Genomic DNA, 25,688 nt, shown 5'->3' on the forward strand with positions numbered 1-25,688 from the left:
ATATCAAAGTAGGATGCCTCCCTAAGAGAACTAGAATGTGATGGAGAACATATGGAGTCTTATCAAACTTGATGAATACTACCCACTTCTGCTGATTCACAGGGCTACAAAGAAAACGTCCAGAAGGAATCCAGGAAGTATTGCTAAGGATTGAGGAGTTTTTAGCAAGGAATTAGGAGCTTATGGAGAGTAGGCACAATGTTTGCATCATTGTTGTTAATCCAAAGCAAAGATTTCAGAAGAGAAAGGCAAATTTGAGAAATGAATAACTGGATAAGAAGACAGTGCCTGAAAATGAGATTTGGATTTCTGGCCTGTGGCTTAAAATATAAGAATGCCAGACTCTTAGTCAGGAATGGATTTCACATTAAAAAATCAACAATAACTAAATAAATGTTTGCATTTACCTGAAATCTTACAAACTTAATCAAAAGTGCTTTAAATTTAAAAGCAAGAAAGAAACAGAAAAGTGCCTGTGTATGTCCACCAAGCTAGGTACCATGGAGAGTATGTAGAAATGTAGAAAGCTAGAATGTAGAAAGACTAGCAGTAGAGATATTCAGAATTTCACAGTCCAAGAACAGAGGCAGAAATGAAATTCATGGCTGCAGATGTCTATTTTAAAAAAAAAAACAACAACCAAAGCAAAAACAAAATTGGAAACAATCCGAGAGTTGTAGCAAGTTCAGTATGAGTGAACAATGTGATATCACAGCTAACAAAGATGCTGTGATCTTAGACTTCATCAAGAGACAAAACTTCCAGGAATAAGAAAGTGATAGTTACACCTCTGCTCTTGTGAGACTGCACCTAGAGTATTCTATTCAGTTCTAGGCATCGCACTTTAGAAAGGCCATTGATAAACTGGCAGGCATCCAGTATGGTGAATAGCCTTGAAATCATGCCACTAGAGGCAGCTAGGTGGTGTAGATGGAGCGCTGGGCCTGGAGTCAGGAAGACCTGAGTTTAAATCCAGTCTGACACACTTATGAGCTGTAAGTCTTTGGGCAAGTCACTTAACCTCTTTTTGCCTCAGTTTCCTCAACTATAAAATGAGGATGATAATAAAATAGCAGGTTGCTATGAGAATCAAATGAGATAATATTTATAAAGCACTTTGTGCAATGGCTGGCACATAGTACGTGCTATTGAAGGTAGACTGTGGGAAGCCTTTATTGCATCTTGGTGGAAAAAACTCCTAGACTGTAAATGTACAAGTTGAAATATGAATGTAGATTTTCATAATGTGTTTAATAAATTAAGCCATGGAATAAAAAAAAATGCTATTGTTGTGAGAATCAGTCAAAGAATGGAAAAGATAATAATAACATCATAGAGATTAGCATGAAGAGAATAATAATAATAATTTCTATTTTATATAGTACTTTAATTTAGTAATTTACATAGTACTTTAAAATTCTCAAAGTGCTTTACCTGTATTATCTCATTTGATACAACAACCCTGGGAAGTAGTCGTTATTATCCCCATTTTACAGATACGGAACTTGAAGCTAAGAGATTAAGTGACCTTCCCAGGATCACACAGCTAGTAAATGTTTGAGGCCAGAGTTTAACTTCACTTTTACTTAAGTCCAACTCTCTGTCCATTCTGAAGGGCTGTCATGTGGAAGAGGGATTCGATTTATTCTGCTTGGCCCTAGAAAGCAAAACTAGGAGCAACGAATGGCAGTTCCAGTGAGGCACATTCTGGTCCCATGTAAGGAAAAATTTCCTGTCGATTGAAGCTATCCAACAGTGGAATGGGTCACCTCAGAAAGTGATAGGTCCTCTCTCCATTAAAGTCTTCAAGGAAATGCTGAAACATTACAATTTCCTGTGTGTATTCTAGAGGTTGTACTTGCTGTAGTTTGGCTTCTGAAATTCCTTCCAACTTTGAAATTCTGAGAATGGTGAGATGACAAGAAACCACTCCATAGAAGGGTTACCAGAGGTGGGTAACCTACAGCCTCGAGGCCACATGTGGCCCTCTAGGTCCTCAAGGGTGGCCCTTTGACTGAATCCAAACCAGTCAAGGAAATCCTGAAACATTACAATTTGTGTGTATTCTCAAAGTTGTACCTGCTATGGTTTGGCTTTCAGATTAGAGAACAGTAGACCTAGTGGGGCATGTTCACTAGCTTCCAGAACTTGACAAGATGGCATGTGGAAAAAGGGCTGGAAAAAATTGGTTCTCCTTGGCCCTAAAAGAGGAGCTAGAGCCAATAGATGGAATATCTTCCTAATATCTGTAAAATGGATAATCATACTGATACTACCTACTTCATAGTTATAAATATACTATGTAATATATTACGATTGCTATTAATAATAACAAAAACTAACAGGCTCTTTCTTTTTCAGAGTTAATGGATTCCTCATCATTGGAAGTCTTCAAGTATAGCCTGGATGACCACTCACCGGGGAAAACCACTCATGGATTTTGAGCTAGAAGGGAGCATTTTGGGTCAGCGAGGCCGACTTCTTCATTTTACAGCTGGGTAAATTGAGAGAACCCAAGGTCACACAGAGAGTGAATGACAAGCTACAGATTTGAACTCATGTCTTCCAACTCCAAATCCAGTGCTCTGCCCACCTCACTACAGTGCTTACAGAGGAAGAGTTCTTGTTAAAGTACAGACTGTCAACCTCTGAATTTCCCTCTAACTCTAAGATTCCATGATGTTTCCTTGTCATTTCCCCCCCAGGACTGTGTTGTATCCACCAAATCAGGCAACCTAATGATGGAAGAGTTGGAAGAAACTCCTGATGCACTGATTAACCAGGTTTGGAGGGAGGGATTATGAGCTCCTTCAATGCTCCAGTTCTAAACTGAAAAGATGTTAGCTTCCGAAGTTCCATTTCCATACCCAGAACACTTTGATTCCCAAAGGTCTATTCCCATCCCTCTAACATTTTGGTTCCCAGTGCTATGTTCCCATACCCAGAACACTCTATCTCCCAAAGGTCTAACCCCATCCCTGTAAGGCTTTGACCTATAACCCCCTGTTCTCATTTCCAAAACACTCTGATTCCTGAAAGTCCATTCCTGTGCTCAGGACACTTTGGCCTGCAATGTTCTGTTCTTATACCCAAGACAGTTTTTACCTCCATAAGAACTTCATCTTGCTCATCAAAGGGTTTCCCATCTTTCCTGTTGTAAAAAGTAGCAACGCCAACAATCTCCTCTTTTTTGTTGACTATGGGCATGGAGAGGACGTTTTTTATAATCCATCCAGAATCATCTAGTGGCCCTTCCTAAGTGAAGACAGAAACAAGGAATGACCAAGTACTTGGGGACTTTATTATGGAATTTGTCACATAGAAAGCATGGACGTCACTGGCTTGCCTCTCAGGCAGAGACAATTTTGTGTGCATCACTTCTGAAGAGAAGCAATTTTTTCCTCAAACAATAGGCAATTCTTATCAACAACCAGACAAATACTCACCTGAAATTCAAACATCTCATCTGCAGGGGCATTCATAATGTTACAGATCTGGGAAAGGATCAGAAAAATAATTTCACCAGGAGCAGCTACAGCATGAGATGGAATTTTAAAGAGTTACTTGACCCACAACCTCGTACACAAACAATCATGCTTCTAAATGGATGGATGGGCATAAACAAATACATTCACATTCACTAAACCCAAGGAGGGGGGAGTGGGGAGGATGAGGGAAGATGGATATGTCCTTAAATAGCTGAGCATAAGTGCCAACAGCCTAGCATGTGTACCATCCTCAAGCTTCTAATGACATTAGAATGACCCAAAGGACTTACAAAGCCACTTTCTGCTACGTAGGTTGGGAGGCCACTGACCAGTGCCCAGTGATCCGCTGGGGGAGTTCTGGGGAAGAGAGAAATGCAGAATCATCTTATCCAGCCTAACACTCAGAATTCATTCATGAGAATACCCGTACTTTAGAACACTTGTGCATAAAAACTCTCTTACACACACATATACATGTATGTGCATGTATGGAAGCTACAGGTGGTAGCAATGGCCATGGAGAGAGAGGGGGGATTCAAGGGAAGTTGACGGTCTTTGCATGTCTTGATGACGTGGATTCAGCCACGGCCAAGGAACGACTATGAGATAGAACTAGATTGAGGATGGGTTGTGAGTTCAGCTCCAGTCAAATCTTTTGCTTTCTAGAACTATTGGATTAAAATGGGTGGATTGGCCAATTTGCTTATGAGCCACTATCAGAACCAGGCCTGGGGAGAAGAGCAAGAAAGACACTGATATGGTGCAGTGGGAACTGGGCTATGAAGGTTATGGGTCACTATGGGATTGGAGGGTCTGGTTCACATGTGCTTATGCATACACACATGTGTGTACACGAGTTGCATACACACACATGTACAACTAGAATAAAAGGCCACAGAAGGTCTGGAGGTTTTGGTGTGTGTATGTGGTGGTGGTGGTGGGGAGGGGGGAGATGGCAAAGGGGCCTAGGAGTTGAGTATGAGGTAGAAAAGATGAGGATGCTGAAATCTAGAGCCACATACATATCTGTGTGTGTGTGTGTGTGTGTGTGTGTGTGTGTGTGTGTGTGTGTGTGTAGGGACTAGTGATTTCATTGGAACTTAGAACTCCCAAATAGGGAAATTCCCTCTACTAATGCAGATTGGCACCGTCTCTGTAATTTATAGTCTTAGGGGGTTGCCTAGAGTAGTAAGGGGTTAAATGATTTGCCCAGGGTCACACAACCATTCAAAATTTGAACATAGATTCAAAATAGCAACAAAATGCCTTCCCCCATATATTCAGTGAATTAAAATTTCCAAAGTTCTTTTGTATCCTTTATTATACTATAAGGTAGATGGGCATAGGAGATATCTCCATTTTACAAAAAAGGTAAACTAAGGCTTAAAGAATTTAGATCTCCTTCCTGCCTGATCAGCCTCCTATTCATCTTTAATTGATTTCCTGTCACACTGTCCAGGACAACTAGTATAGCCATTAAACCACCCCACCCTCAGAAGGGACCTTGAACTCTTCCTTACATGATTAACATCATCTATTCTAAACTCTTTCGTGTCCCATTTTCCTATGTTCCCATCCTTACCCTCCTAGAGGTGGCCTTCTTTCTTACCAAGGCTAGCCCTTCCATCTATTCTCATGCTAGCCCCTTTCTCCTTTTGGACAGTGTTCCAGCTATCATCAACTACATCTTCAGTCTTTCCCTCTACATTGGTTCCTCCCCATCTGCTTGCAAAACATGCTCAGGTCTCGTTGACCTTTCTTTGGTCCTGACCCTCCCTCAAACTAATGTCCCCTTTCCCCTCCTCCATTGCTTGACTGCACTCTTGGAATCATCTTGTGTTCTGAAAGGCAAGGTTTTGCCTTATCTCCCCAGGAAACAGGTTTCCACACTAATTCTTGGCAATCTTTACACCATGCCCTTCTGCTCCTTTTCCAGCTCCCCTTTATATGTTGTCTTTTTCCATTAGAATGTAAGCTCCTTGAAGGCAGGGATTATCTTGCTTGTTTTTATTTGTATACACAGATTCTCTCTCTCTCTCTCTCTCTCTCTCTCTCTCTCTCTCTCTCTCTCTCTCTCTCTCTCTCTCTCTCTCTCTCTCTCTCTCCCAATTGTCTATCCATCCATCTATCCAAACTCATTGCCTCTACTTCTTCATTATCCATTCAATTCTTAACCGCTCATGGCTTGCCTTCCATTCTCACCATTTTACTGAAATTGTTTCACCAAGGCCCCCAGTGATGTCTGTAACACGAGCTTCGATGGATTTCTTTCTGTCCCCATTCTCCTCGACCACTCTGTGGCATCTGATACTGCTGACTGCCCTTTAGTTCTTGGTACCATCTCTACCCTTGGCTTCCATGAACTCCGACAGGTCTACTTTCCTGGCTTCTCCTCCTCCTCTGTCTTTTTTGCTGACTTCTTGCCCTCCCATATGTCTGATATTGTTGCCCTTCCCTCTAAGTTAAAAATTATTTCTCCCTCCTTAATTTCCTTCTAACATTTTGTTAGGACCCTATCCTTTGCTCTTACCACATTTTCTTGTATTAGAGTTATTTGCATATTTGTCTTTCTATCTTAATAGATTGTAAGCTCCTTGAGAAATTGCATTCCATTACCCATCTTATGCCCCTAAGTGCCTTGCACAAAGTAGATGCTTAAGTCACACAAGTCATGAGTGAGAGGGCTAGGACTACCCCAGGTCTCATTCCCCTTCTGGGACACTTTCTATTTTACTGAGCTCTAGTCCTGAATGGCAGATTTCTAATGGGCCACTGAGGAGAATTAGGGGAAATCTAGAGATATTCTTGACCTGTGGGGTCAAGAATCAGGAGGGTACCCTTGTTCTCTTTTCATCACTTCAAATGTTCCCTGCAGTTTCTTCATCAACGGGTTCTGGGCTAGCCAAGATGGTGTGTGTGTTTGTGTGTGTGTGTGTGTGTGTATCTCTGTGTGTGTGTGTGTGTGTGTGTCTGTGTGATATTCCATAAGAAAGGGTCTTCAAAGACCTTTTCTGAGCAAAACCATCTCCCTCCCATTGTATTTACTTGTGTTACCTGTCAGTTCAACAGGATTCAATTAATACAAACAAACATTTACCAAGTGCCTACAATGTGAAAGGCATTCTGTTACAGTATATTATACTGTTTCATTGTGTTTCTGGGTGCCATGCTGTTATACCAAATTATATTATGTTACGTGATATTTCGCCTTCATTTGTACCTCTAACAACTTCCTTAGGGGCCTGCTCACTTACGGAATGACTTTAATATCTTCTTTGCCATGGAGGATATAGTCAATTACTTTGTAAAACTGGATTTCCTTTAAAAAAAAAAAGACACCAAATTGTTACTGGTTTTTCCAGAGTCTTGCTCTCTACTGGGCCCCACTGAGTGATAAAGGCTATTGTAAATCTATCTTGAGATCACAACCATAACAGAAGCCGAGCACCCATGCACAAACACTCACATACCCCCAGAGGATCATAGAACTGGAAGGAATTGTAGAGGTCATTTAGACCAGTCCTCTCATTTTACAGGGGCAGAAAGCAAGGCCCAGAGGGGGAAGTCACTTGGCTAAATTCACACAAGGGGTTAGTAGTTGAGGTGGAACTCTAATTCAGGTCTTTGGACTCCAAATTCAATGATCTTTCTGTTATACCTTTCTGCTCCTAACATACATATGCTCATATACCCAGTCACATTCATATATATATTTATATATACACACACATACACACAAGACACACATACATGGAGCCACAAAAATATATGCAGATGAAAAGAAGATATGTATATGTATATTTATATCTATGCATATCTGTATACATATGTGTGTGTAACCCACACATCCAGCCTCCCTCTCCAGCACAAAAGTTCAAACATACTCTGGTATACTTTGCCACGCACAATATTCTTACAGTCACTTACATGGCTGCACACACATATCTACTCAGATTCATAACCACACATATATACTTATAATCACACAGAGACACAGAAGTGCAAATACACATATACTCAGCCCCCTAAAAACCCTCTTCCACTTGTACACCCCTATTATGACACACCCAGCCATGCAAATCCAGTCACCTACATGTGAACCTTCACTCTCAAAATTGTGAGCATCAGCACAGCCGAGCTGTACCATCAGGCCCAGCTATGATCCCATAGGGTGAGGGTCACCTCTCTCAGCCTCTACCTTGGCTGGGTCTCCTCTTTCTCCCCCTTCCCCCACAAAGATTTGTCCTAAACCTAAAGAAGACCAGAGGTACTGATTCCCGCCAGAGACACCTCAGTAACTCACTCTGCCATCAGGAGTTCTGGGACCTGAGTATGGTTGAGCTTCTCCCATAAGCACTGGCCACACATCAAAGAATTCCTAAGGGGCAGAGGAAGGCATTGTGGTTAATACTGGACAGACTTATGTGAGGGATTTAGGAAAAGAGTCTGACTCTGAGACAGCAGGAGACATGTGCTTAGCTCTGGAGGAGGTCATGGAACTCTCAGTCCTTATGTGACTCACCTTCTCTTTAGTCATATCCAGGAGGCCAACAGAGTAGCGTTCACAGTTTAGGTAGGCTCGAACTGTGTAGAAGGCCTTGTGGAATTGTCTCTCAATATCTGTAAGCTCCTCAAACACCTTATTGGCAGACCAAAGCAGTACCTGAGGACAAAAACACCCTAGTTGTGCCCCATACTTCTGTTAGTTATAGCTACTTACTTGATCATGGGGCAGGGCAGGGCTGGTGGTGGAACAGGGAAGATGGGAAATAATGGGAAATGTTTCTAAAGCAAAGAAGAAAAGGGACCCATGCTGGAAAATGAATTGAATGATCCAGTCCACCTTCACAGAGTGTCTCTATGTGCCCAGCCTCTCATGTGGTTACACACTGAGATAAATGAACAGGTAGCAGAACCAGGCTGGACTCATGGAGAGCTCAGAATCTGGGAAAGGGAGAAGAGGAACAGATTCAGACCCTGCTGTGAGTGGGTTTCCACTCAATGTGGGATATAAAGGGTATATTAAAAACCCCTCTGAATCTTGAATTTTTCTTTTTCTCTCCTCTCAACCTTGCCAGCCAGGAATGGGACCTGATCCTTCAACAAGAGAACTTTACCCCATTGGGTTCAGTCTTCTCTAAAAGGCCAACATACTTGGATAGATTGATAAAATGCTTCCCCTTCCCCCACTGGAAATGTGGGAGAGCAGGACTAGAGGAGGGTCCTGTAAGTATCAGGGCAGGGAAGGGAAGGAGAAAAGGGAGAGGGAGACAGAGACAGAGAGACAGAGAGATCTAGAGAGGAGAGGGAGGGGGAAAGGGGCAGAGAGAGAATACTTTCTTGGATTGGTTGAAGGAAGGAGCTGTTCCTTCTCCTGGGCTGGCTGGAGGGAGGTGAGGGGGAGGGTGGGATCTGAGTTCTCCCAATCATTTCATTACCTGGCCTCTTCGAGTCTCACAGTTGTGCAGATAGCTCAAATGATAGATTTTGAGGTTTAAGGTGGCAAAATTCAGATACTTCAAGAAAACCTGAAAGAATGATGTTTTAAAATTTGAAAGCTATGAAAGATATTTCGCTAGATCTTTATAGATCATTTTGTAAAAAGCTATTATACTTACCCAAAAGGAAGATGAGATTTTACCCGTGTCATTGAACTTACAAGGATCAGAATAAATTCATATATGAACAATATCTCATGGTTCAGTAAGCCATCATGGGGAGTTGGTTGGCCTTAAAAAAAATCCAACACATGCACACAATGCAGAATATCTTGTAAGGGAAATGTTGTCTTTATGTTGCTGAGTTCCCGTTGTTTACTTTTGAAATACTCTCTCACAGTGATGAGCTGATTTACTGTCTGGGGACAATATAATTGTCCTTAAAGTCCACATGGGGCAGGTAGGTGTCACAGAGGGTAGATACCCTGCCTGGAATCAAGAAGACTCATCTTCCTGAGTTCAAATCTGACCTCAGACGCTTACTAGCTGTGGGAACCTGGGAAAGTCACTTAACCCTGTTTGCCTCAGTTTCCTTATCTGTAAAATGAGCTGCAGAAGGACATGGCAAACCACTCTAGTATCTTTGTCAAGAAAACTCCAAATAGGGTCACGAAAAGTCAGACACAACTGAAATGACCAAACAACAGTTAAGGTATTAGAGCTAAAATGGGGTAGAGTGGTTTCAACCCCACCCTTACTTACAAGATCGATTTGATGTCAAAAAGGGATTCTTTTTGCCCGTTGTGATAACAGTCTTTCTTAGACTAATAGAATCTTAGTGTTGAAAAGAGAACTATATGATCACCCAGTACTATATGTTATAGTGGAAAGACTGCTGGATTTGGAGTCCAGGGATACTGGTTTAATTCCTAGGTCTGCTATTTACTACTTAAGTGACCTCAGCAATTCATCTTTGAGCCTGTTTCCTCATCTATCAAATGAGGGGGCTAATGATCTTCAGCACCCTTTTCAACTCTAAATCTAGAAGTGGACATCCAGTGATGGGGAGGCTACTACCTCCTGAGGCAGGTATATATTTCTGAGGAGCTCTAATTGTGAAGAAGGGTTTTTCCCTTGTATTGAGCTGAAATCTGTCTCCCCATATCTCCCATCTATTGCTCCTAAGAGTTAAACAAAGTATGTATTCTACATGACATAATTCTTCTACAGCTCTTCATTACATAGTAGAAAAATACTGGGGAGGAGTTAGCAGTCTTGGTTTCAAGGTCACCCTGGGATCTGGGACTGTGGGGAATATTTTTGTCCCTAGGGATGCCCTGAATTCTGTAACTGTAAGCAAGTAATCCTTCTCACTGTGAGAGCTCGGATTAGCAGGGAATCTGGGACTGGGAGGAAAACGTTACTGAGTGGAGAATTCACCACATAGCTCAGATGCAAAGACATGTCTTTGGGATACATGGAAATATATGAACTTGTTTGGAGATGCACAGAAAATAATAAGCCCTCACATCTGGGCAGTGCATTACAGTTTTCAAAGCACTTTCACATACAATAAGCTCCTTTGATCTTTGCTACAACCCTCCTTGAGCTGGGCAGGAGATTATTATCCCTGTTTTATAGATTAGGAAACTGAGGCAAAGTGACTTGTCCAGGGTCACAAAAATAGTAAGTGGAAGAGCCAGGACTTGTACCAGGTTGTGTGACTCCAAGACAAGGGCTCTGCCTTTGATGCCTATCAACCCTTTTTGCTACCTTATACAGTCACACACATATGCATTTCTATCATCTACATATATACATACATGCAAACACAAATATATGCATATACATACATATTTGTGTATGTGCATATGTGTATGTATGTATGTACATATACACACACACACAAAGATACAGAAAAAGAAAAGTACAGACAGACATAGGTGCAGTCTGTGCATATCAAGATACCTAGAGGGATCATCCATTCCATCCATCTCATCATTCATTCAATATGTAGAGAATCTATATTAAGCATCTGCTGGGAATTGCAAGAAATATGAAGCTTAGATAAGACACAGTCTCTGCTTTCATGGCAATGATGATCTAGTCTTAAGATCAAACATAAGTGCAGAGGGCTACTATACTAAATCTTACATAATAAGTTCCTTGGGAAGGTTTGGGGGGAAAAAAAGCACGTGAGATTCAAGGGGGAAGGCATGTCATTACAGACAAGTCCCAGGAGATCAGGGAATACTATATGAGAATGTGGCATTTGAATAGCACTTTCAAGTATGGACAGAAACTCAATAGGGAAAAGGAGGAAAGGAGTCCATTCCAAGCAGAGGGAAGAGTAGAAACAAAGAAACAGGTATGTGGGCCACATCTGGAAGGCAGTGAGCTATCCAGTTTGATTAAACTATAGAATGGCTAGAGAAGAGTATTAAGAGAACAACCTAGACATGTGTAGTGACTTGAAAATGCTGTCTTACGATAGTAGCAGAGGGAAATCGATGTGCACATGGTGGTGGGGGTGGGGGGTTAGGGGGTGGGGGATGGGGGGAGCGTGCAAGAAATGGAATCAATGGGACTTGAAAACTTATTATAAGAGAGGCAAGGGAGACAGAAGGGTCAAAGATAATCTCAGGGTTTCAAACATAGGACACTGGATGAATGGTGGTATCACAGACAGAAGTGAAGCCAGAAGGGCAGGTTTAGGGGGAAAGATCATGAGCTCAGTTTTGAACTTGTTGAATTCAAGGTGTTGATGGGACATCACCAATCACCTTATAGACAGTTGAAATTCATTAGATCATAGATTTAGAACTGGTGGGGATCTTAGAGGTCATCAAGTCCAATCCCTTCATCTTACAGATAGGAAAACTGAGGTCCAGAGAGGTCAAGTGACTAATTAGCCCAGCGTCACACAACTAGTAATGTCTGAAGCAGGATTTGAGCTCAGAGTTTTCTGACTGTAAGTTCAGTCCTCTGTCCATTACACCATGCTGCCTCTTAAGTTGCAGATCTGGAGCTCAGAAGAGAGGTCAAGATTAGAGATATAAATTTGAGAATCATTTTCATAGAGGCAGTAGTTGAAATCATAAATGTGAATAATATTGCAAAGGGAGAGAGTGTACAGAAAGAAGAGAAGATGGCCAAGGACAGTCTCCTTGGGGAACATCCATATGAAGGGAGCAAGGAGACAAGGAAGAATCCTGGGCAAGTCACTTAACCCTGATTGCCAAAGCAAATAAAAAAACAACAACAACAATAAAAAACCCCACCTTTGCTCCAATGATTGTAATTAGTTGCTATCCTTTGAATCTTTGCCTACATGAGAAGTGGGTAGGAAACGTTCCCATGCACATGGTAACATGTGAGTCTTTTCCTCTCTGGGTTCAGAGTCATCTCAGTCTCCTAAAAATAAATCCCCCTCTTTATCCTCCTCTCTATTCACAGAAAACTAAGCATTTTTTTCTATTTTCTACCTACAGCCTTTTGCCTTATTTGGATACCAGATTTGTGAACATTGCTTACACCCAATGCTCCCATTTCTTCTCCTAAGACTCTGACCATGTGGGTTCTACCTTCACGATATCACCAAATGTGCTCTCTGAAAGACTGTCAATAAGCTCCTAAATGCCAAATTCAATAGTCTTTTTTTAAAAAAAAAAATCTCCCCTCCCCTTAGCCTCTACAACTTTTGACAGTAGAGGAAAACCCCTGAATATACTCTATGTCCTGAGCTTCAGAGATGCTGAAATCTCCTTTTTCTCTTACTCCTATAACCACTTTTTCTGTGTCAAGTGTCTGAGATCGGATTTGAACTCAGGTCCTCCTAACTCTAGGGCCAGAGCTCTATCCACTGCACCACCACCCAGCTGCCCCAAGGAACAAAGGTTCTTAACCTGGGTTCCTTGAAATTATTTAATTTTTTTTCATAGCTATGCATTTCACTACAATTGGTTTCTTCTGTAATCCCACAAATTTTATTTTATGCATTTAAAAACATTATTCATAGGGAAGCCCTTAGGCTTTTCCAGACTGCCAAGGGGAGTCCATGACATAAGAAAAGGTTAAGAATCTCTATTTTTGGAGCAGCTAGGTGGCGCAGTGGATAGAGCACCAGCCCTGGAGTCAGGAGGACCTGAGTTCAAAACTGACCTCAGACATACAACTCACTAGTTGTGTGACTCTGGGCAAGTCACTTAACCCCAATTGCCTCACAAAAAAAAAAATCTCTTTTTAAATTGTATTCAGGGCCATTAAGAAATATATGGTATTGTGGTGATTGTAAGCTGGAAGGAAAGACAGAAGTTGCAATGAATGTGTGGTCTGCATATTCACTTCATAAAGAAGAGTGAGAGCGACTGGTGCCCCTCCTCCAACCCCCTACACATGGTATTGCATGAAAGCTGAGTATGAATAGTAGGTAAAGCAAAAGCTTCAGGAAAGGCATGTTCCAGGTGAATATGCAGTGGGAGAGCAGAGGTTGGGAACTTGGCGCCAAGAGATTTACTATTGAGCTTCTTCCCCTTGATGTGGGAATGTTCATGGTGGGGTGGGGAGGGAAGTGATTTTTGACCTGGTTGCTAATATTCCCCAACAATATTTATCAGTAGATTGAACAATGATGAGAGCTGTTGCAACCAGTTCTGTCTAGTACAGTGTATTTAAATCATGGGCACAGCTGGGCTCATCTTCAGGTTTGAGTTGCCCAAGGAGAATGACTGGTCAATGGAGTCCCAGAAACCTAATAGTGATACTTCTGAGGCATTTTGATGAATGGATGAAGAGTTGAGGGAGCTCAAGTCAGATGGCCTGTCTTCTCAGTTAAGTAGGAGGGGAGGTCATCTGCTATAATTATGGAATACAAGGGAGAGGTTGGGTGAGAGAAGAAAGAAGTTAGGAATGGAGCTCTAGGGAATGACATAGGGGATCCCTGTGATCAGAGTAGGAATGTTGAGCTGCATGAAGAGAAATGATTAGTAGTGGGCAAAGTTAGCTTGATTCTATGATTTTTCTCTAGTGACACTTAGCAGCCTTGGAACAGGAATGAAGAAATTGGATAATGAAATTACCCAGGATCCAGAGTTGAAGAAAGGCAAAGAGTGAGGAGAGCAAGAGATTTTTTTTTAGATGATTAGTTAGTGAGAAATTAGAGTGATAAACCATTGGGGTGGATGATTAATGAGGCAAAGGAAGGAAGAATATGGAAGAGATACTGGGACAGAGGGATGAATTAAGGGACCAAATGTCAGATAAAAGCAAAAAGTAAGTTTAATGTGAGTGATATAGTGGGAGAAGTAGAAGGATATAAAGGTGTGGCCAGAGAGTAGATTTTCAATGTGGTACCTGAAAAGTACATTGAATTTAGAGTCAGGAGACAGGATCAAATCCCAGCTCTGCCACTAATTACCTGTATGACCTTGAACAAATCTCTTCACTTCTCTGAATCTCAGTTTCTCCATCTATTAAATGAGAGAGTTGAACTGGAGGACATCTAAGGTCCCTTCTTAGCTCTAAACCTACAACCTCATGAATGTTCAAATTTTGGAACTGGTGAAATGCCAAGAGATGGGTAAGTCAAAGTTGTGACTGTGACTGTAGGTTACAAATTGTCATAGAGAAGGAAATCATCATATTTGAGACTGAGGAACTGTAAAATTGGGTTGCTATAAAGTAGGGGCAATTACCAACATGAATATTATGGTGCCTGAAGATAATGAAAGAGAATGAAATACCACAAACCAGGAAATAAAATCACTAGAAAAACTTGGAGAATAATCAACAGGGTTGAGAGAAAGTAGTGTAAATGGGCTGCATTAACATATGTGTAGACTGGGACACAAGGGTAGGCAGAGTTGTACAAATGTATAAAGATGCACAAAAACATATGTAGACAGACATATAGAGGCGTGTACATGTAGGCACACAAAAACATAGAGACATGTACATATGCATACGCATATATACAGACATGTATATAGGTATGTACACAGAGAAAAGGAGACATGCAGTACACCAATACATACATGTATGCATATAGAAATAAGCAAACGCACGGAGACATGTGTACACATAGTGTGTTTGTCCAACACTTACGTCTTGATCTTCACTGGTGAAAAAAGGGCCATCAGTTTTATTTATGGCCATGATGACAGCGACGACGTCTTTGCCATTCATGATGGGTGTGGCAAGTATGCTCTTGGTCACATATTCAGTGAGCTCATCTGCAAATGGGCTGAAGTGGGGGCACTGGACAAGAAAGAAATGGAAAATTAAACAACATTCACGGGTTCTTTTAAAATGTTATGCCGGATAAAGTCCTGTAAAGCTATCTCTTTTTTAAGGTCTATCCAGCCTGCTGTCAGCTTGCCTTGGAATGAAAATATGAGCCTAATGGCATGGATGGAACCAAGCCAACAATGTAACCATCACAGGTTCCATTCCTACACAGGCTATTTGGATTCACTGTACTCTTCACACACACACAGGCCCCTGACTCTGGAAACAGACTGAAACTGACCCTGGATTCACCTGCTTTCATACTGATATTTAACCACAGACCCTGACATTGCTCATTCTAAACTGCCCCCCTTACTCCAAGCACAAAGTACATGTGTTTGGATTTCATGATAAAGCACATGTCCATTGGAGAGAGCCAGTAACTTGGTGGAACTGAGGGAGTCAAAGAAGTTCATCGGTGAGACTCTCAGGGGTGGAGAATGATTTCATCTTCTTCTAGTTTAGTCCTAAGGTTGATCAGAACAAGATACTGGGAAGGGCAGGTTTCACAGTGAAGACCCTGAGGTGGGAAATCCTCCTCATCTGCTGTTACAAAATCAGCTAGCCCAGAGAGCTCTTTTTCTGAGAGACGGAGAAAAGCTATTTTATTTCCTTACACACAGAACTCTCCTCTGAGGATTGCCCTGGAACACAGAGAGAAGCTGGTCTATATTATCCTTTCCAAAGAAAGATCTCTTCTGATGGGTGGACTCTAAAAAAGGATGTCAGCATCCTCCTCCACAGAGAGCCCTCCTTTGATGAATAGGCTTTGGGAGAAAGAGACTCTTCTGTCTATTCTCCTATACAGAAATCTCCCCTTTGAAGAATGGGCCCTGGGAAAGAAAGACCAGTCTTCAGTGTTTTGCCACAGAGAGTTCTCCCCCACTGTGGTCATGGTAACACTCAATATATGTTATAAAAATATAAAAATTCCATTTTGCAGGAAGCATGATGGAAAACACTTGAATGAAAATAAAAAGGAGGAGAAACAGCAGTACTGCTTTGGTGAGAGTATACTACAGATAAGTGGATCAAATGGAGGAAATGAAAGATGAGTTTCTGACACAAAGCAGGCACAGAGACATGACATAATTGTGATGAGGCAATTCAACTATCTGTTGGAACTCTGCCCAAAACAGAGCAGCTGACAAATTCGTGACTTTCCTTAATCATAATTGCTGTCTTCCAAAGGTGAGGAAGTGATGAAGAGGATGGTAATTCTGAACATGATACTGACCAACAAGAAGGTACTGAAGTAGAAATGACCAGAACCTTGGGAAATAGCAACCACTCCAATTTTTAGAGGAGAGGAAAGCTGGGTATAATCTGGCCCAAACCCTCGACTTTTCATGAGTGGATTTCACAGGCTTCGGAGATATAATGGATAGTATCCCATGCCCTCAGACTCTAAGAGGAAAGTTGATTCAAGAGGGATGGGGAACTTGTGAGAACACAATTGTAGTGATGCTCTCACAGATAATTTAGACCAATGTGGATACCCAGTTTATGTAGAAATAAGGTGATTTAAAAAACTTTTTAATATTTGTAATTAACAAGCATTTATTTTCTGTCCCTCCAACCTTCTTCCTTAAACTGAAAAAATAATAGAAGTAAAACCCTTGTAACAAATGTGCAGAGTTGAACGAAACAAATTCCACTATGGCCATTTCCAAAAATATACCTGGTTCTGCATTTTGAGTCTATAACCTCTCTGTTAGGAGATGGGTAGCATGCTTTATCATCAGTTTCTTGGATTCATAGATGATCGTTGCATTGATAGGAGTTCCTAAGTCTTTCAAAGTTGTTTGTTTTTACAGTTTTATTATTGTTGTGTAAACTATCCAGTATCTGTTTCACTTTACTCTGCATCAATTCATACAAGTCTTCCCAGGTTTCTCTGAAACCTGGTTTCTAATTTTTCATTTCTTATGGCACAGTAGTATTCCGTTATACTCATATATTATAATTTGTTCAGCAGTTTCCCAATTGGTAGGTACTCCATTAACTTCCAGTGTTTTTGAGCTGCTGTAAATATTTCTGTCCATACGGGTCCTTTTCCTCTTTATTTGATTTCTTTGGAGTATCATCCTAACACTACTACTCAGGGTCAATGAGATGATTATACTTGATAATGAAGAAGGTAGAACTTTTAAACTTTTGTCTTGCCTCTGTTTTCCCTATCAATAGGCATGCTCCTCAAATCAAGGAGAAAAGAACAAAAATGATTACCAGAGAATTGAAAATCAAGATAACATTTTTATCTGTGATTTGAATGAAATTATAGAAGGCATGTTTATTAAATTTGCAGAAGGCATGAAGATGGTAGAGACAGCTAATGTGTTGGATGAGACTATCATGATTTAGTAAGATCCCAATAGGTTGGAATATAAAGTCAAATCTCCTAAAAATGATACTAAATTGAATGATAATTAGTGCACAGTCTCATTAAAAAAAAAAAAGATACAAAATGGGGAAGGTGAGTTTAGACTTTTTCATGAGAAACATACTTGAAGTTTTAAGTGGACTCCAAGCTTAAAATGTGACTTGGACTTTTGAGAGGCAATGTCCAGAATGAGAAAGCTGGTAGGCCTACAATCCAATGTTCTGGTTAGACTACATTCTAAGTACTGGATACATTTTGTGAGTCACATTTTAGGAGAGATGTTATGAGTGGAAAGAGCTATCATTTATGAGCTTTGGAGGTGAACTCTGTTAAACTGGATTTTTCTGGGTAATGGAGCACAGTTTCTTGATACATTGCATTTGCTTGGCTTCAGAGACTTTTAAAAATAGGTTGATACTATGATAACATAGTATTTAGAACTGACTAGGTCCCTCATTTGACAATGAAGAAACGGATTTGGAAAAGTTAAGTAAGTTATCCAAAGTCAACCAGGTAGTAAGAAGTGAACCAAGGTTTGAAACTGGGTCCTCTGATGTGAAATTCAGTGTTTTTTCCACTATTTGCCTCATAGCTATCAAAATCCTCAGACTAGATATCTGGGTACCTAAAAACAGAATCATTCCCCCTCCCCAGGTTCAAGGCCTTTTTTTAGGGACTGGAAATGTGCTAGGCACTGAAAAAGAGTGCACTAAAGCCCAGCCTACAACTTATTAAGTATGTGTCAGTACCTAAGTACTAAGGGTACAAAGAAGAGCAAAACTCAGTCCCTGCTCTCAAGGAGCTCACAATCTAACGAGACTGGGTGTCTCTCTTGAAAAATGGCTCTCAGCACAAGAAGACTTTATAAAACCAACCCTTCGTTGTTCATTCCTTTTTTAATACATTTTAATTTTTATTTTGAACTTAACAGACAGCAAAAAAGAACGGACATTTGCATACACAGTAGGACAGAAAAAGAGAATGAAACTTCAGATCTCTATTATGTATTTTAAGTGTAACATAATAGAATAAATAATAGAATAAAATCAACCTGTAGCTTTAAAAGCTACTTATTGGGCTTTCTTTCTGGCCTTCCTTCTATTCTTTCTTCTCTCTCTCTCTCTCTCTCTCTCTCCATATATACATATACATATATATACTGTGTGTATGCACATACATACACATATGCACACATATACACACACATATACATACATACAGATAGATCGATAGATGCCTCTCATTGTTAATTTCTCAAAGACATGAAAAGAATCTCAGAAATCATTTAGTCCAACTGAGATGAATAACACAAAACCTAGAGAAGAAGAGTGACTAAGGTCACAGGGGCGGGAAACACCAGAGGCAGGATTTGAACCCAGGTCCTCAACCTCTAAATCTAGTGCTCCTTCCACTATATCTCACTTTTTCCTCTTTCCCCCTTCCTCTACACTTTCAGAATCCCAGAATCTTAGCATTAGACATTAGAGGCCATCTACTCCAGAAGCACTTCATCTTTGTTTTTGGAGGGGGGAGTGCTATGTTGTGGATCTCTTTGGCAATCTGCTGAAGTCTATGGCTTGATATTTGTGCTTTGTTCTTGAAGAGGACCATGACATCAGGAAGATGATGCCATGACTTGCAAGTGAATTGGATTTAAGTGAGAGGGGGCTGTGCAAAGTCACCAGCCTCACTTTCTCCTCTGGAGCCATGTGGGTCCAGTGGCCAGATATAGATCAGGATGACTGGAGGTGGCCCAGGATGCATTGAGGGACCTCTTCTCTGAATAATTGTTTTTAAAAATGCAAAATAAAGAATTAGTGAAAATTAAAATGTAATGTTTTCATGTTCAAGTTCACGGACCCTCAGAAATCTCCATAGGCTCCAAGGGGTTAAGAATTCCTAATCTAATTCAACTCTCACTTTAGCAAGAGTCTTCTCTCCAACATACCAGACCAGTCATACAGCTTTTCCTTAAAACTCTCTAGTGAGAGGGAACCTACTACCTAGGAGAGAAGTCCTAGGTCACTCACTTCCTATTTATAAATCTTCAATGGTCTCTTATTGCCTCTAGGGAAAAATAAATTCAGTGTCGCATTTAAAGCCGTGTATTCACCGTGCCTCCTCTCCCACCATCTCCTATGCCTCTGCACAGGCTGTCCTAGGTACATGCTAGGCATCTATTCTCTCTGCCTTTGATTCTCTTAAGGCTGGTTCACATGTCCCCTCTGACTCTAACCTTTTCCTGACCTCCCCTCCCCCCAACGTTAGTACTCATTCTTTCCTAAAATTGTTTGAATATTTCCTTGCTGTAAACTGCAGAGGTGTTAGACTCATATAGCAGTGGGGGACACTAAACTGTACCCAAGGATCCCAGCAGGCTGCATGTTAAGCTAGAAAATCACATATTAACTTTTTATGTTTTATTGTATTTTTATTTAGTTTGCTAAATATTTTCCAATTACATTTCTAACCGGTTCTGGCCACACTCTGAAGTGTGAAGGCTGTGTTTTGACACTTCTGGTAGAGTGAATAAAATGATGGATTAGGTCAAGTCAGGAAAACCTGAGTTCAAATCCAACTTCAGACACTCCCTAGGTGTGTGACCCCAGGCAAATTGCTTAACCTCTGTCAGACTCAGTTTCCTTATCTGTAAAATAGGGATAATAATATCACCTACTGCTCAGGGTTGTCGTGTGGATATAATCACACACACACACACACACACACACATATACACACATACATAATATATTAATTTAATAATATTATAATATATAATTTATACAATCCATTAATATAATAATATTTAATATTATATATTTAATATAATATATAATAATTTTATAATATATGATATCATATAGTATACACACATGTATATAATATGGATATTTGTAAAGTGTTTTGTAAACCTTAAAGTACTATGTAAATGTGAGCTATTATTACTATTATCATTTGTCATTTTTCAACTCAAACCTCTTGCTCTTGGTTTTTCCCTCTAGGTCCAAGCAGAATAAATCTAATTCTTTTTCCATATGACAGCCCTTCAATTACTGAAGAAAGTTAACATGTCCCTTTCTCTCCAGGCTAAACATCTCCAGTTCTTTCAGATGAGCCTGCTATGGCACAGTCTCAAGGCCCTTTACCATCATCTGAAGGCTCTTTAGCTCATCAATATCCTTCTAAAATGTGGTACTCAGAACTAAACACAATTCTCCAAATATGAGACCATCAGGATTCTCATTTCTCTTGTTCTGTATACCATCCTTCTATTAAAGTGCTTGGAGATCATGTTAGAGGCAGCGCGGCATAGTGGGTAGAGTCAAGTCAAGTCAACAAGATTTATTAAGTGGCATCTACGTGCCAGACTTTATGCTAAATGCTGGGGATACAAAGAAAGGCAAAATGAAAAACAATTCCCACTCTTACAAAGACCTGGATTCAAGTCTTATGTCTGATATATATTGCCTCTGTCATCCTGGGCGAGTCACTTAACCTCTAAGCCTTAATTTCTTAAGATAGGATAATAAGATAGGAATAATAATAACATTTACCTCAGGGAGTCATTGCGAGAATCAAATGAGATAATAAGTGCTTTACAAATGTAAAAGTACTATGTAAATGTTATTTAGCTATTATTGTATCTTCTAGATTTGTATTTTAAAAATCAAAGTTGGTTGACGAGTTTTCTGTGCTTTCACATTGGTCTCTTCAGACAACCACCCTTTTAGAATTTATGTTTGTGTCAGAATTTCATTTCTGAGAACTTTCTTAGGTCTGCTAAGACCATAGGTTCACAAAGTTTGCTCTGGAGACCCCTAGGGGACCCTGATACTCTTTCAGGAGGTCCATAAGGTCAAAACTATTTTCATAATAACACTAAGATATTTTCATTTCTATTGTGTTAAATATTGATAGGTGTAATCCACGTAAAGAGAGGCTCTTTGGGAAATGCTCCATAATTTTTTTAAGAGTCTACAGATCCTGAGACCAAAAGCTTGAGAACCATTGACTTAGATCATGAAATCCTAGCTATCTTCTCTCCCTTTGAAACCCACTGTCCAAATACATAGAACAAATGAAAAACGTCTTCTGGTTCTCCTCTTTTCTATCACAGATTCTAAGATGGAGCAGTGTTATGGGTGGAGACTAACCTTTCTGATCTGGACCAATGATAATAATAGCTAGCATTTACATAGCCCTTGAAAAGCTCTTTCAATATGTTATTTCATTTGACCTTCACAACAAATCTTTGAGGTAGATGCTATTCTTATCCCCCTCCACTTTTTTTCTTTTTAATCAGATGAGGAAATTGAGGAAAGTTAAGTGACTTGCTCACACTCACTAGCTAGTAAGTATCCGAGGCTAGTTTTGAACTTGGGTCTTTCCGATTCAAAGTCCAGCACTCTAACCATTACCTCACCTAGCTGCCTCAATGAAACGATTCCCCACAGCCTTGGGTAAAAGCAGCCTGCATAGCTATTCTATGAGGTCTGATGTACTTTAGCCTACTCAAGACTTGGAAAACCCACTAGGTAAAGCACCACATACAAGTCTCAGACTGTCAGGGGGTTGCTCGCATCTAGGCATCACTGCTGGCGAATTGCCTAAGCTGCCCTTGTATTGTGACCTGGTCTAACTCCTCCCTCTCTCACAGGTACTCATTCCATCCTGACGTTCCCACTGTTCCTATTGCCCCATCCAACCCCTCCTTGTCGGTTAGAATCAGGTCCAGAATAGCTGTATCCCTCATTGCTTTCTCTTCTTTTTGCAGAATGAAATTATTATTAAGACAAGTTAAGAATTTCTCAGCTGTTTTGTTTTTGGCAGAGAGTGAATTCCAACAGCTCTCAGGATAGCTAAATCCCCTCATTCCTATGACATTATGCCTCCACACCAGGTTTACAATCTGTTTCCTGAACACTCCTTCCATTCTGTCCTCCAAAGTCATCTTTTTACCAGGTATTCACTTCCCACACCTGTATCTTCCAGAAGCCCCTAACCTTTAAAAGGAAATGGTGGTTAAAATGCTACCTATGTCCCCAAGACCTACAGGGGTTTTAGTTTCTTTGTTTGTTTTGTCTATGACTTCAAAACCCCTTGCAATAATTTTCCAGGTTCCTTTTGGTATCATTTTCCTTTATGTGAATCACCAGTAATGAGCTAAATGGCTTTCAGATCTAACATGTCTCAGGAGGCTCTGTATCATATATTCTGGAAATAAATCAGACCTCTCTATTGATTGTTTAAGTCAAATCACTTTGGTACTCCCCAGTAGGAAGTTACCAGCCATCAGTATTCATCTCTTCTCATTCCCGCCATTCCTAGTTAGAATGTAAAGTTCTTAGGAGTGGGGATCAGTTTTTGTTTCCTTTTCTTTTTGTATTGTTATTCATGGCACCTTGTACACTGCCCAGCACACATCTGGCACTTAAATGCTTGCTGATGGATTGATAGCTGATTTCTCTCCCAGTGGTATCTATGGATTCACATCACCATTGCTTAGAACACAAGAAACTACTTTCTCCTTGGGCGATATGCCATGAGAAGCCCCTCATGGCTATGCCATAGCTCTAGCTATGTCCTCCCATAGTCCTTGTTCTTCATATTTGTATAGAGTCCTCCCACCTCCTGACACAGTTAGGATTCCTCTTTACCCCTTCTTATCCATTTTGGTTTTCTCTTTAAAGTATTTCTTCCACTCTTTCCAGAAGCTCTTCACTTTTCCCAAGAAGCTGGGAAATGGGGAGTCCTTCCTTCCTCAACCTGCACTTTGTAATACATAACCGTTCTCTGCCATTGGCAGAAATACAGGCGCAGCACTCTCTCTGCAGGTCATTGTGAAATTCTCCTTTTCTTCCATATGTGCTGGAAACAAGAGGCTCAAGTCGGTCCTTTGCTATTAGTGTTGGTAGCTATTCTGGCTGACCCTAATAGGCAACTACAATGGCAAAGTGTCGGCTTCCCACCTTTTTGCTGAGCTGGGTACTCAATTACTAGGAGCTCTTGAAGAAGGCTTTATTTATTTATAGTGGGCTTTTGTCTTTTCTCCTGATATGACCTATCTTAATCGACTGCCTTGGATGGGCAATTAGCAGATTCCTGCCAAGCCCTAATGGAAACATAAGCTGGCCTAAGCAGGTTTTTTTTTTGTTGTTGTTGAGATGGTCATTAGTAGAAATCTAAGTATTAGCTACTTTGCGCCACTTTCTACTTCTCTTTCTTCAGACACGAAGACTACATTGATCTCTTCCCAAAAGCTTTATTGATTCATTTGTTTACACCACTCATTTCCTGGTGTACACTCCATTCCCCCTGCCCCTCCCTCCAAACTCTCCTTCCTAACAAAGGAAAACAGTGGACCAAACCTCCTGGCCCCATGACTGCGCTGACAGCATGTGCAACAATCCTTGCTTGTCATCCATCCCCCAACTCTGTTGAGAGGAGGGCTAGGTTTTATCATCTGTCCTCCAGCACCAAGTCCATTTTCACCTTTCTGGTGTTTTGGCTGTGGTCAGTACCCTTTATCTTCCAGCTTTCTTTTATCTGTGTTTGTAATTCCCTGAAACCTTATTACCGAACCTGTTCTTTAGGAGAATAAACCTTGGTTTATGCATTAGTGGGTTCTAGAGGGTGCAGCAACTATGGGTAGAGGGGAGAGAAGGTCTGGGTGCTAGAACTAGGAGCCATGATATGACGACCTCAGTAGAAGGGAATCAGGAAGTTAATTAGGGGTTAAAGCCATTGTTTCTGTGAAGTCAGGGGCCAAGAACATTCAGACCCCAAGAATTTCAAAGGGTTCCAAGCTTCAGGTTGGGGTCTAGGAATCCGAGAAGGAACTGAGTAAGAAGAAAATCTGTTAGCCCCGGATCCCGGCTCTCCTGTATCATTCTGGGAAGAAGCCAAGCTCCTCAGGAGCATTATATTTCATAGATATTGACATACTGAAGCATATCCAGAGGAGAGTTACTTATGGCAATTCATGTAGGTGTGAGAAGTGAAATTGTACTCAAAGGAACTGGGTTTTCATTCCAGCTTAGTGGCTTAGAGCTTACAGGACCTTAGGCAAAGTATTCAGCTTCTTTGGGCTTCAGTAGTTTTCTCAACTATAAAATGAAGGCTTTGGACTTGACCTACAAAATCCCTTTAAGCTCTAAATTCTTAGGATCATGTAAGTAGAGTGAAAAGACCACGCCATACTGAAGTGAAGGAACTGGAGATGTTTGGCCCAGAGAAGAGCAGACTTAGAGGATGTGATAGCTACCTTCAAAGATTTGGAAAAAAAAAAACAAAAAAAACAAAAAAAGGATTTGAAGGAACTGACATGTAGATAAGGGTTTACTCCTAAGAACTTCATCATCATTAAGGCAGTTAGATGGGTTGTACATAGACAGAAGGCATGGGTGTGAGTTGACTACATTGGAATATCTAAAAATAAAATTAAGGGGTGAGAAAGAGGAATGCACTGGGAGAAGGGGAAAGGGAGAGGTAGAATGAGGTAAATTATCTCACACAAAAAAGGCACGAAGGAGCTTTTACAGTGGAGGAGAGTTGGGGGTAGTGGTGGTGGCAGACAATGTTTGAATCTTACTCTCATTAGAATTGGCTCAAAGAGGGAATAACATACACACTCAGTTGAGTATAGAAATCCATCTCACCCTGTAAGTAGGGTAGATAGGAGGGAAAGGGAATAAGAGAAGAAGATAACTGGTAGTAAGCAGGGTAGATTGAGGAGGTGGTGGTCAGAAGCAAAACATTTTTGAGCAAGGACGTTTTGAGGAGGGAAAGGAGAGAGAGAGAAGGATAAATGGGGGGAAATAGGATGGAGAGGAAATACATGGTTAGTAATCATAACTGTGGAAAAAATTTTACAGCAAGTTTATCTGACAAAGGCCTCATTTCTCAAATATATAGAAAGAATTGAGTCAAATTTATAAGAATATGTCATTTCCCAATGCAATACACAAAGAAGAAAGAACTATGGAGTTTGAATGCAGATCGAAGCACACTATTTGCTATTTTTTTCCTTTTGTTATGTTTTGTTTCCTCTTTCTGGTGGTTCCTCCTATTGGCTCCAATTCTTACAACATCACA

The 25,688-nt window shown here is 40.6% G+C and overlaps 1 protein-coding gene across 2 annotated transcripts in view; it reads right to left on the reverse strand.

The window, feature by feature from the left end:
- The window catches only part of PDE6B (phosphodiesterase 6B), a 78,401-nt gene that overhangs the window by 31,401 nt on the left and 21,312 nt on the right, over nucleotides 1-25,688 (reverse strand). For both annotated transcript variants that reach the window (XM_078148107.1, XM_021005421.2), the window contains exons 2-9: nucleotides 15,029-15,181; nucleotides 8,927-9,016; nucleotides 8,011-8,151; nucleotides 7,792-7,866; nucleotides 6,743-6,807; nucleotides 3,779-3,845; nucleotides 3,447-3,494; nucleotides 3,106-3,255 (exon numbers count right to left, since the gene is read on the reverse strand). In XM_078148107.1, coding sequence (XP_078004233.1) covers nucleotides 3,106-3,255; nucleotides 3,447-3,494; nucleotides 3,779-3,845; nucleotides 6,743-6,807; nucleotides 7,792-7,866; nucleotides 8,011-8,151; nucleotides 8,927-9,016; nucleotides 15,029-15,181 — 789 coding nt within the window. The remainder of the gene's footprint in view (nucleotides 1-3,105; nucleotides 3,256-3,446; nucleotides 3,495-3,778; nucleotides 3,846-6,742; nucleotides 6,808-7,791; nucleotides 7,867-8,010; nucleotides 8,152-8,926; nucleotides 9,017-15,028; nucleotides 15,182-25,688) is intronic.

The sequence above is a fragment of the Phascolarctos cinereus genome, unplaced genomic scaffold (genome assembly GCF_003287225.1).
Source record: "Phascolarctos cinereus isolate Bilbo 61053 unplaced genomic scaffold, phaCin_HiC Scaffold_9;HRSCAF=440, whole genome shotgun sequence".
In the NCBI taxonomy this organism is placed as follows: Eukaryota; Metazoa; Chordata; class Mammalia; order Diprotodontia; family Phascolarctidae; genus Phascolarctos; species Phascolarctos cinereus.